The sequence below is a fragment of the Rhinichthys klamathensis genome, unplaced genomic scaffold (assembly GCF_029890125.1).
Source record: "Rhinichthys klamathensis goyatoka isolate OS25496 unplaced genomic scaffold, OSU_Roscu_1.1 h1tg000020l_1, whole genome shotgun sequence".
Classification (NCBI taxonomy): Eukaryota; Metazoa; Chordata; class Actinopteri; order Cypriniformes; family Leuciscidae; genus Rhinichthys; species Rhinichthys klamathensis.
The window spans coordinates 207,076-219,712 of NW_026606571.1; the positions used below are offsets into that span (position 1 = coordinate 207,076).

The 12,637-nt window shown below is 37.9% G+C and overlaps 1 protein-coding gene across 2 annotated transcripts; it reads right to left on the reverse strand.

The window, feature by feature from the left end:
• Positions 1-2,098: 2,098 nt before the first annotated feature.
• On the reverse strand, positions 2,099-12,420 carry galnt6 (UDP-N-acetyl-alpha-D-galactosamine:polypeptide N-acetylgalactosaminyltransferase 6 (GalNAc-T6)). Of its 2 annotated transcripts, XM_056238662.1 has the most exons (12): positions 12,190-12,420; positions 11,200-11,289; positions 10,446-10,947; positions 9,638-9,810; positions 8,345-8,494; positions 7,258-7,492; positions 5,491-5,608; positions 5,033-5,233; positions 4,777-4,908; positions 4,568-4,669; positions 4,248-4,406; positions 2,099-2,751 (listed from the first exon to the last, which is right to left on the reverse strand). In XM_056238662.1, exons 3-12 carry the CDS (start codon positions 10,919-10,921, stop codon positions 2,638-2,640), a joined length of 1,860 nt encoding a protein of 619 aa, XP_056094637.1. In that variant the 5' UTR covers positions 10,922-10,947; positions 11,200-11,289; positions 12,190-12,420; the 3' UTR covers positions 2,099-2,637. The 2 variants fall into 2 exon arrangements, with proteins under 2 accessions (XP_056094637.1, XP_056094627.1); XM_056238652.1 differs by lacking the exon at positions 11,200-11,289.
• Positions 12,421-12,637: the final 217 nt, after the last annotated feature.

Sequence of the window (12,637 nt, forward strand, 5' to 3'; positions counted from 1 at the left end):
AGTATCACAGGTTATAGAAAAAAATATTAAGCAACACAACTGTTTCCAACATTGATAATAAATCAGCATATTAACATTATTTCTGAAGGATCATGTGACTGAAGACTGCGTAATGGCTGATGAAAATTCAGCTTTACATCACAGAAATAAATTATATTTTAAAGTAGAATATAAATATATATTGTACATTGTAAATAGAAACCATTATTTTAAACTGTAATAATATTTCACAATATTACTGTTTTTCTCTATTTTTGATCAAATAAATGCAGGCTTGATGAGCATAAGAGATTTTTTTTCAATAACATTAAAAATAGTAATATTTCCAAACTTTTGACCGGTACTGTATATGCAACACAGACCAACAAAACTGTATCCATAATTTACACTGAAATACCCTAGTAACTATAGTAAAACAATAATAAATGAATAGAGTCTCCAGAAGACAGCGTACGTTTTCAGAAGATTTGTTTTGGTGCTGTATTATTTTTGCTGAGTTAGCAGATTGAGAATTGTGGTCAATAACAAGATATCACTATTTTATTGTAATAACTATAGTAACTAGCAGTAGCACCTCATTGCGGTACACGAGATCCAGGGGGCGGAGTTGGATCCAGATCTAAGGGGTGGAGATGGGTAGGATTAGGGGAGGGGTTAGGGATCAGGGGGTGGAGATGGGTAGGATTAGGGATCAGGGGGTGGAGATGGGTAGGATTAGGGATCAGGGGGTGGAGATGGGTAGGATTAGGGGTGGGGTTAGGGATCAGGGGGTGGAGATGGGTAGGATTAGGGGTGGGGTTAGGGATCAGGGGGTGGAGATGGGTAGGATTAGGGATCAGGGGGTGGAGATGGGAAGGATTAGGGATCAGGGGGTGGAGATGGGTAGGATTAGGGATCAGGGGGTGGAGATGGGTAGGATTAGGGGTGGGGTTAGGGATCAGGGGGTGGAGATGGGTAGGATTAGGGGTGGGGTTAGGGATCAGGGGGTGGAGATGGGTAGGATTAGGGATCAGGGGGTGGAGATGGGAAGGATTAGGGATCAGGGGGTGGAGATGGGTAGGATTAGGGATCAGGGGGTGGAGATGGGTAGGATTAGGGGTGGGGTTAGGGATCAGGGGGTGGAGATGGGTAGGATTAGGGGTGGGGATAGGGATCAGGGGGTGGAGATGGGTAGGATTAGGGATCAGGGGGTGGAGATGGGTAGGATTAGGGGTGGGGTTAGGGATCAGGGGGTGGAGATGGGTAGGATTAGGGGTGGGGTTAGGGATCAGGGGGTGGAGATGGGTAGGATTAGGGATCAGGGGGTGGAGATGGGTAGGATTAGGGATCAGGGGGTGGAGATGGGTAGGATTAGGGGTGGGGTTAGGGATCAGGGGGTGGAGATGGGTAGGATTAGGGATCAGGGGGTGGAGATGGGTAGGATTAGGGATCAGGGGGTGGAGATGGGTAGGATTAGGGGTGGGGTTAGGGATCAGGGGGCGGAGATGGGTAGGATTAGGGATTGGGGGTGGAGATGGGTAGGATTAGGGATCAGGGGGTGGAGATGGGTAGAATTAGGGGTGGGGTTAGGAATCAGGGGGCGGAGATGGGTAGGTTTAGGTATATGTAAGGTGGGAGGAGTTGGATCTGGATCCAACTCCTCCCCCTGGATTTCATGTTCTGCAGTGAGGACCATCTCGTAACTATTTCAGAATTTTTCAATTACTCAACTGGAGGTCAACAGAACTACAACCCTAAAAAGTACACCTGAACAAGCTAATCGGGTCTTCAGGATTACCTGGAAATTTGAATTAACCGTGTTATTATGGTGGAAACTATGGTATCCATAGTGTATGTACGTTTATATGCATACTGTATATTTTAAAGAGCAAACAAAATCAAAATTGGTTTTGAAAAAACACCACCAAAAAAAGTGATCAGGGAGTGTGTATTTTTTTCCAAATCAAACATTTGAAAGCTCCAATCTACAGATTCAAAGAATCTGTAGTATTCAAAATCTAGAAAGAACAATGGTGAAGGACCACAAAGGTGAGGACGATGAAACAGATAGTTACATGTATTCATTTTTAGAGCATGATTTCCCGCAAAAGACCCCGGCAACCAAGTAATACAAGTCACATGATGCTCCTTCACATACGGACGGCTTTAAGTTCGAAGACACAAGAGAAGGACCTGAAACCAATGCTGCCTTGTGACAATTTAGTACAGCTGAACAAAACCCACATCCCCTGCAGCATGTGCAAATGATTTGGATCACACAAACATCACATGTATCGCTGGGAAGGCCGGCCGTTCATTGGCCTTAACACTAGCAATGTTCCAAAAATATTTCATTTTCCATTTCTTTAAAAATAAATAAAACCTACACCAATTAAAAGCAGCAGTAAACATCAATCAGGCAATAAAATGCATCAAGTAAACAATGTTGCTGCCGGAATGTTCACTCTCCAATGCTCCATGATCTCCACTCTGTCTTCCCCGAGCATCCTGACCGCAGTCTGATCACTATGTCTTTGGGAGCTTATGGATATGAACTATCCAGTGCATTTGCTCAGGCCTACAGTGAGCTGTGGCGGCTGGCCTCCCTCTTTGGTCTTATAGGAGTGAACGTCCTTGCTCCTCGGTTGGAGTGTGAGGTCAACTGAAAGCCCACTGCTGGTGATGGTCTGTCGGACTGCAGGGGCTCATTAATATCTTGTCTCCCTTCTTATGGAGGCACTTTCCAGAGGACGGATTCTTCAGTAGTTGCTCCTAAAATAAGCATAAGATGTAAAAAATAAAATAAATAATAATAATAATCTCATGTGAAGAGGTGAAAGTAAACTATCAAAGCACAGCAATTCGAATGTTGTAGCAAAGTCCTCGCTCTAGTGGTGTAAATGAACATTGAGAAAGATTTGCTAGCAGTAAAAACTCTTGGTAACACTTTACAATAAGGTTTCATTAGTTAACTAATTTAGTTAAACTAAGAATGAACAATACTTCTACAGCATTTATTATTCTTAATGTTATTTTCAACATTTTTCAATACATTATTCAAATCAAATGTTGTATCTGTTCACATTAATGCATTGTAAACTAACATGAACAAACAATGAATGACTATTTTTATTAACTAACATTAACAAAGATTTTAAAAAAATCTGTAACAAATTTTTTGTTCATTGTTAGTACATACATAAACTAATGTTAACAAATGAGACCTTATTGTAAAACGTTACCGAGCTGAGCTCTATCAATTTCCAACTAGGTGATATCTACACCTAACCAAACATTAATGTCCAATGATGATATCACATAAATATAGGCTTGCATTATTATGACCAACAATAATAATTAGACAATTATTTTAATTATTATTATTAATAATAATAATAATAATAAACAATATAAAATTACATTACTGTCCAAATATCTGCAACCAGAAGTGAAAATTGTATTGTTCTTACATCAGGAGTTAGATTTACGTGAAAAGTTTAACTGAAAATATAACAAATTCTGTATTTAGTTTGCTCACCCATGTAATGCCAGCATTATTTAATTATTCATTTTAATAATATAATTATATTTAAAACATACAGTACAAAAGTTTTAGGTCTGTAAGATTTACAAATGTTTAATCTCTTATGCTTTCCAAGGCAAGACAGTAAAATTATGAACAATTATTACGATTTAACAATTTATACTAAAATATAATTTATTTATTTCAGCATCATTGATTTCTGAAGGATCTCGTGACACTGAAATAATCAAATGTGCTGATTTGGTGCTCAAGAAACATTTCTCATTATCATTAATGTTGTAAACAGTTGTGCGGGTTAATATTTTTTTAAAAAACCATGATCAATTTTATTATGATTCTTTGAACAGAGTTTAAAAGAACAGCATTTATTTGAAATGGAAATCTTTTGTAACAAAAAAAATGTCTTTACTGTCACTTGTGATGAATTAAATCCATCATGCTGAATAAAAGTATTAATTTCTTTTTTTAAATCATACCGACCATTAACTTGTGTAATGTGTACATTATTACACAGTATAACTAATATATATAACATATATTTTTCATATTTTTTTTATTTAGTCAAGTGTAGATGTCAGCTAGTTCGTGACCAGCAAAAAAAAAAAACTACAACGAACATCCCCAAACCAAGACAGCAAAAGAGGAAGGAAACAGAAACTAACTATGACAGTAATAACAAAAACACCAATTGAGTAATTCATTTCTGTTCTGAGAGGACACTTACTTCTGTGAACACCCACTCTTGTTCAGGAGCCAAAGTACTGCCTTTGCCCTTCAGTGTACAGATTTCGATCTTCACAGGCTCTGGGTAAGGAGACGCATGCAGACAGAGCTGCTTCCCTATGTTATGCCTCAGCTCTTTATGTGATGTATATTCAAAGTACTGAAAACAAACAAATCATGATGAACATCTGTTCTGTTCAGATCAAGAAGAAATCCTCGGTCAAAATGGCTTGTTTTTCTTATAACAATTGTCACTTTTGTTTTAAAAGCACCTCTACTACTCATAATATCAATGTGAATGACACAGCAATGGTACTATACCTGATTACCGCCCATGTTGTGGCATATATACATAATAACAGCCTTTCCCCCATTGTTACTTTCTCCTACATCCAGACATTGCTGTGATCCCATATTCTTGAGCTACACAGACAAAAAAAAAAAAAACATCAAATTAAAATAAATGTTTGGACCCAGACTGGTTTAAAATGGAAAAAATCGTTATCATTATGCTCTAAAAAGAGACTTACAGCTCCAAACTTGGTGGGGGTAAGATCAGGGACAAAGGCTTCTGGGTAGACATTGGTAAGATACCAAGAAAAGTTCTTGCATTGTAAGTTCTCTCTGAGTTTCAGACGTTCAGATATATCACCAAAATTTTTCTACACAGTCACACCGGAAAAGAGTTGGTCATGCTCATGCATAAAGCTACAGTATAAGATAGATACATAACCACAAACACAAAGGCTAATATTTGAATCCTCTGAAAGCGAAAGTAGTTCTTACATCATTGGCCATTTTAGCTGCGCTTTGGCTGCGTCGATAGAAAATCAGCTTGTAGTCGTCCATCCACACCTCAGCCAAGCGCACCTGGTTACGTGTAATGACCTCTGTACCTTTGGGAAAGGTGTGAGGACTCTTGGTACGGAACACATGACCCACGACAGAGCAGGGGATTATCTCCAACTGTCCGCCACACTGCCACACCTGACAGCACATAACACACATATACGGCTTACTCTTCAACACACAACTCACTTCAGCTGAATAATGACACTATCGGCTTTACAGCAGAATTGAATTCTGTTTGCATCATTGAATCATTTTCCTGTTTATCACTATAAAATTGCTTTGGAACTATTTGTATTGTATAAAGTGATATATAGATAAAGCTGACTTGACGTTTTAACATTATATTAGTCATTAACATGGCTGCAGGTGAATTATGAAGAGCTTGAACTCACCCTGAAGGACATCTCAACATTTTCACCACCCCATATCTCCATTTTGTCATCGTAGGTCCCAATTTTCTCAAAGTAGGCCTTAGATATAGAGAACAAACCACCAGCAAATGTTGGAGTTCTGAAAGGAAGAACAGGACAAATAAAATGAATAGGACGTGTAGCCAGAGAGCCAATGTCAGGTCCTGTTGCTTTTGAACAGTTCAGAAAAACCACTGGTTTGCAAATAAATTTAAAAAAGAGAAAATTATTATTAAATGCATTTGTTTGCAGTATTTAGTTGTTCATATAAAAAAGGTTAGTTATTACCAGTTATCCATCAATTCATCACTTGAGCTGAAAGTTGCAACTCGTTCTGTTTTTCTCAATAAATTTTTCTATATAAATCTAACAAAATAGGAAAATAAAAAAAATGTAAAAAAGGAAGCATCATTTCTGATTTGGACTTTTTTTTTTTAAACAAAAACATGCAGAAACGTGTAAATTTGTGTAAATATGCATGATTTAGCAAGATACTGTGCAGATCTTAATGTCAAGATATGTGACTAAGATTATAACAACTTAATTGGATATTACAGTGTTTGTGGTGTTATAAATCATCATACTCTTTTTGAAAGTTATAACCACACACAGGTAAGTGTTATAATGTACCGTATTATAACTGTTGTTACTATTATTCATGAAATGACACGTGGTTTTCTTAAGGCACTATGCATGCATTATAATACCTTACGAAAAACCTTATAATGCATTATAAATACAGGTTTCATAGTGTTACCAAAGTTTGCCATGCAGATGCAAACAACTCCAATTTTTCCTTAAATACTGTAACTAAATATTATAAGACAAATGCATGTCATATTAATTTCTCTGTTTTATATACCAATGATTATTTTGAATTAATTTCACCAGCTAGTTGAATAAAAAGATGCTAAAAGGAACCTGATGTAAATACAAGACGTCAATGCACTGGTTCAAGATGAACACATACTGCCTGATGTTATGAATAGTAAACTATATGATCATATAATAGATGTTAAGTTAGCTGAGGAGACATGTAGTCTAATATCAGTAATCCATTATAAGACAAGGTCATAGTGAACTGAGTGAAAGTGGTTCATTTGATACTCAAAATGAAACTTGATACAACCAGCCAAGTAATCTAATTCATAAAAATCGGATTGACAGGAAGAACATGACATGAATGAAGCATTTCCTTAACACAACACACTGCGTATGCAATGTCCAACAGTGTAACTGTGTTTTGATGGAGCATGCTGTCGAAATTACATGTGATAGATGTGCCTATACATGGCACCCTGTTAGATTACTTCAGAAATTATTTAACCAAAAGAGAAACATTAGGGTTGCCATTATACATCATATACACAAATTCTTGCTTATATCAGACAAATTAAACTTTTTTTTTCAATATTTTAACTTGTTAATTTTTTTGGCAAGTACTAATGAAACAAATACGACCAATCATAATCACAAAAAAACCCTTCTGGGTGATACAAGACCCCTTCTGATCACCCCGTCAGGTTTTATTTGCGATAATGACTGACTGCATATAAACGTTTTTGTTAATAGAAGAAAAAGCAAACACACCTCTCTTGGGAAAGGTAAATTTTGATACGTCAATCACTACAAAATGAATATGTAAATTTGCAGCCATTCTTGGAAACTGTCAATCTAAGAAAGGTAAAAAAAAAAACAAAAAAAAAAAAAAACATTTTTTAATAAAAAACAACCACTTCCATAACTCACTTTACTGGGTAGGTCTCATCCTTGCGTTTAGCGTTCTCGTAATCTGGAATGCCCTCCCAGCCAAATGTGAGACTCCAGTCAAAGTTTCCTCTGTTATGGGCACGGGCAGAGGCCACAGGCTTGTGGAACTGGAAGGTGTTTAAATCAATGGTTGTGATTTCAGGGCTCACCACAGCAGTGGGCTCCTCAACAATGCGAGCAAGGAGAGGTTCAAGCCAGCCATGGAAACATTCACCTTTCATTAACAAAAAAAGGACAAAAGAGAAGTTGCTTATAGTAACACTATGTAGTTTTTCAACCTTCATAATAGATTTCCAAGACCCTTGTGATGGTACATCGACTTACAATAGGTTAAATGACAAGTCTGCCATAGCCTGACGTGATCTGTATCGCTTTTACTTGCACTATGTAACTTCGGGTTTCGGGTAGTAACCGGAACACAAAAAGAACTACAAAATTCAACTGCTTTACGGCATGTCACTTCACCCACCACTTCCTCAAATTGTCTGTGGCCATTGTTGATTCCAAAGCCGGTGCTGGATAAACAGTGAGCATGCGCGTGCGACAGTAGGCTGCGGTAGGCTAAATTATTTACGACAGCGGTAATGGACAATTCCACTTCCAACCTGTAGGGCGACCGCAGAGGAAAAGTTCCTTGGTGTTGCTTTAAGGGTTTGTAAATGTGCTACTCAAGCATATATGCTAAGATGATCTGTCACATATTTCAACCCTTTAATTGATTGTATACAAGGAAAAATTGGAAACAATTAAGCATTAGGTGCAACGTGTTGCTGCTAGGCTTCAATGGGGCCTACAATGGCTTTACATACTAGCTCTTTGTTACAGCGCATAACTTTGCAAATGACATGAGTTCCAGAAGAAGGAAAAAAAACATCATGGGAGTAACCGTTTTAAGCTCATGCCTGTGCACCTGAAAAGCAGGTTCCTGAAAGACTACTTGCATCACGACGCAAAAAAAATATTAAAGAGACTGGTGGATGTTAATGACGTGTGAACAGAAACTGGAAAGTCATGTTAGACAATGGAATTGGGCATGGCAAATCATGAAGTGTGATGAAATACATACAGTGAGCATCCAGGAAGGTGAGGATTTCTCCCTCAGCTTTGCTGGCTCCGAGAAGCCTCGCCGTGATCAGACCCTTCCTCTCCTGCTGACGCACTACCTTCACAATCTTCAATGACTTCACATACTGATCCAGCTTATCATGGAGGTGTTCTACAAGATCATACGATATCAAATGTGGAAAGAAGACATTAGTGTAATGTTTATTTTTGTTTCTTCTGTATGAAAAAAAAAAAAGTACTATGATATTTATAGTTATGACAATACCATTCAAAAGTTTGAGGTCAATAAGATTTTTTTTAAGAAAGGATGGATGCATTAAATTGATCACAAGTGAAGTAAAACTGTTTCAAAAGAATTTAAAAAAAGACAAAAAAAAAAACCCAGGTTACACAAAAATATTAAGCACCACCTGTTTTTAACATTTACAAAACCGGTACATGTTTCTTAAACAGCAAATCAGCATATTAGAATGATTTCTGAAGGATCATGTGACACTGAAGATACTGAAAATTCAGCTTTGCTAGCACAGGAATAAATTAAAAAAATTAATATTGTGAAGTGTTATAACAATTTTCTATTTTCATACATCACTGCATCCTTGGTGAGAATAAGAGACTTCTTTATAAAAAAAAAAAAAAAAAAAAAAAAAAAAAAAAAAAAAACTCTAACCAACCCCAAACTTTTGAACAGGTTCAAGGTTATATACTGATTGTGTGAAATTCAGGTGGAACTTTAATTGTCAACTGTTCAATGTGACATTTTTCTATGTCTAAAAATAGACAGCTTGCTGCACCGATGAAACGATATTTCCTGTGGTGAGACTTAAAGCGAACTGACACACTTCCTTTATCTTATCACTTGCATTACTTACAATGTAAGGACTTAAAGCTCATGATGGTACATAATACATTTTTTTTTAAACATTAAAATAAGTAACAGATTATGTACAGTAAGATAAAGTAAAGAACTCTGGACTGCACATTATTCTGCCTGTTACACTGCTACTTCTTACCATATAAATAAATCAATTAATTCATTAAAAGTTTTGCTATGCACTAGTTAGCTAATAATTTTCTTTCTTTAGATTCTCCTAGTTTTTTTTTGCATCTCGAACTGGTTCCCTTTTCTCTAACTGGTGATATTTTTTTATCCACCTGCTGAAGCACTTTCACAGGTGACATTCCACAATATTTCATCAGATAAAACGGTTTGCCGTGGGCACAAGAACAAAGATTAACACTACTCCTAGGAGTGGTTCATTTTTACAGCAGGAGCTGATAAAGCCGGGCCCACCTGCCGTGCTAGCGTCATCCACCATTATGATTTCTTTAAGGAAGATTGCCGGGGAGGTGTGCAGCACGCTGTACACGGTGCGGAGAAGTGTTGACCATGCCTCGTTATGAAACACAATGATCACACTCGTGGTGGGAAGAGGAGGACAGCGGCGAAACTTTCGCTCGACACACCTGTAAGCGACACATGAAAAAAGTAAATAAATGTATGAAATAAAAAATACATAAATATTTTTATATTATACACACATTTTATTTATATTACATTAATATTTATATACATATAGTTCATTATAAAAAAATTATTTATACATGCACACCTCAAAAAAATGGACAAATCAAACATTGCATTTATCAGTAATATGAAAATGAGGACGTATGCTAATTGTTTATGGCCAGTTACTCCACATAGTGTTTAAATATGATAAGATTTAAGAGAAAACCTCATAACAGTCAACCTATTTTTAAGAGTAATGCAACAGGTGAAGATGTGATTAGAAAACTGCACAAGCAGCAGAACAGTAAAGACTCTAATCGACAATGAGTGTTTGGGCAGCATTTATAAGGCTTTAGCCCCAACCCTTAAATCAACAGAAGCCTGCACCTTCAAGTTTCTGTGTAAACAGATCAAATGTGTCAACGTTAATTAAACGGCACACAAAATGCCGGCAAACATAACACACGTCATGGGTGCTGCCTAACTTTAATCTATGAAGGGAATCATTATGATGTCGGATTGGATGGTGAATTGAATGAATTGTTTGTATTCTACATTTTCTCATGGTGTCAAACAATGTGCCCATTCTTACTCGGGCGGACGGGTGTCTTCTCCAAGACTGCGGTGCAAGGAGATTCGGTCACTGGCAAACTGGTTAAAGCAGTGCCTGGTCATGCCCTCCTGCTTTTCCTTCTCCTCTTCCGTAGACATAGTGGCCTTCTGGAAGGCTGCGCCATCGGCTCCCGGGGCCTCAGGGTCCAGAGGAGGTCTCTCCATGCACGGTTTGAGTTCCGCCTGAGTGTAGAAGCCAGGGGGGCAATTTCGGTCTGGGGTGGGCTGCATTACCACTGACGGGGGCTGCGGGGCTCTAATTTGGAAGCCCAAATTATTGACTGCTTCGCGGACCATTTCGAAAACCTTCTCCTTTTTGATGGAGAGATCTTGCAACCAGGGGTCCTGAAGTGAACCGCTGCCAACGTCCCTCTGGATCACCACCAGAATTACCATGAAAAGCGTGCCGCCCAGAATTGCAAGCTTTAGGGGGGAGAAACGACGTCTCAGACGCATTCTGTTGGTTGATCTCACACACCAACCTGTGGGAAAAACAAATACCACTTATGAAGGAAAAGCAATCATCACTTAACTGTAAAAATAATAATAATATATATATATATATATTTTTTGTCACCTCAAATAATGTCAAATAAGGTCCATAATGTCAACTTTGTTTATTTACACCAACTCCACAACTTGAAAGGACTACTTCTACTACTACTACTACTGCAAAGAACGCCTGCAATCCAGGCTCTCACATGGCATACAGCAACAGAGCAAACAAACCTCACCTGACAACAAACACCCTTCTGCACCTGATCCTTCCTACGCCCTGCTTGATCCACGTTGCAGCAGGTGGCTCACTGCACACACCCACCACACTAAATGGGTGGCGTTGGAAGCTTTGCATAAATACACTTCACAACAGTGACACGTCCCCATCTAACTGAACATGAAAAAAAAGGTCTGGATCTCACCTAGCTACTGTTTGGAAAAGAGTTTAAGGGTCATCTTGAGGACTGACACATTTAAAGAACTATTGTTCTTTACTTTTTAACCTCAAGTAATTATATTTAAAGCAAGAAATGTGATGGAAATGAAATGTATGGTGTTAAATGAGTCATAACCTCAGTGCCCATGGCACCAGTCTATTTTAAAACCTCTACATCACAAATCCCAAGACAGGCAATAGCCAACAGAGACAGGCCAACTTCTGCTATTCTTCTACGTGGGTGTTCAGACTTTCCTAATCACTCAAACTAAAACTGGTTCCCCTGCATTAATACTGACTTCTGAGCTTAATGGTAAAGGCGTGAATAGATATTATTATGACGATAAAAACAGCATTTTACCTTAGTGAGAAGTACCTTAGTGACTATTTCGCAAAACCCCCAAGCACTTCCTTAAAGTTTTATAGAATAATGCCTCGCAACATGACAACTAAAGGAAACGTATCTGAATAGATATAAGGAAGTGAATCAAGCATAGTCAAGTTAATGGTTAAAATATTTACAGTACGATACCGATTTTAATCATTTACAACCTTGTTTTAAAAAAAAATACGATAATTTACGACAAACGAGTTTTTGTATTAGAAAAAAAGCAATATTTATAGCCTATACTATAACAAATAAAGATGAAACTTGCTCATGTCAAGGAGGAGAGGAAGATAAAGCTGAAGTTAGATCTCGTTGCCAACAGACGTGATACTAGTAGCATACACGTCGAAACAAATAAAGCACTCATTTACTTAATACATCACATAAATCTTCAAAGTTTACCTGTAACAAAATCAGTCATTCATGTGCTTCTCAAAAGGCAGATAATTTAGACAGATAGATACGCGTTCCCTCGTCTACTGCTCCACCATTTGTTTCAGCTGTGTGGGTCGATACGGATGTTGTTACTCTGTAACTTCGAGTTTTAGAGGTATTGGGTTAACTAAGCGCGCGACGGTTTCACGCGACCAGCAGCACTGGCCTCCCGGCTTCCCTTTGAACGCAACAGGTGCCATTCGTTCAAATGATTGGGAGTCATCTGGGTCCTAAAGCCGGAGCTTTCCTTTTGGCGTTGGACTCGAATCTTTTGAATGTGTTCGTTCAGTGATTCATTCAGTGACACTCGCTGTGGGTTATCAAATGATTCGTTAAAACACAAGAGTCGTTTTTTTGTATGTGTGTCTTTTAAAAAAATTGTGTGAAGCATCATAAGTTACAAATGACCCCACAC

Bases quoted from the DNA above. Each gene is read 5' to 3' on its own strand.
- galnt6 (XM_056238652.1), bottom strand. The intron at 4,407-4,567 runs GTATAGTACCAT...GTTTGTTTTCAG, and splicing joins ACAACATGGGCGGTAATCAG to TACTTTGAATATACATCACA. The intron at 2,752-4,247 runs GTAAGTGTCCTC...TGCTTATTTTAG, and splicing joins AAGAGTGGGTGTTCACAGAA to GAGCAACTACTGAAGAATCC.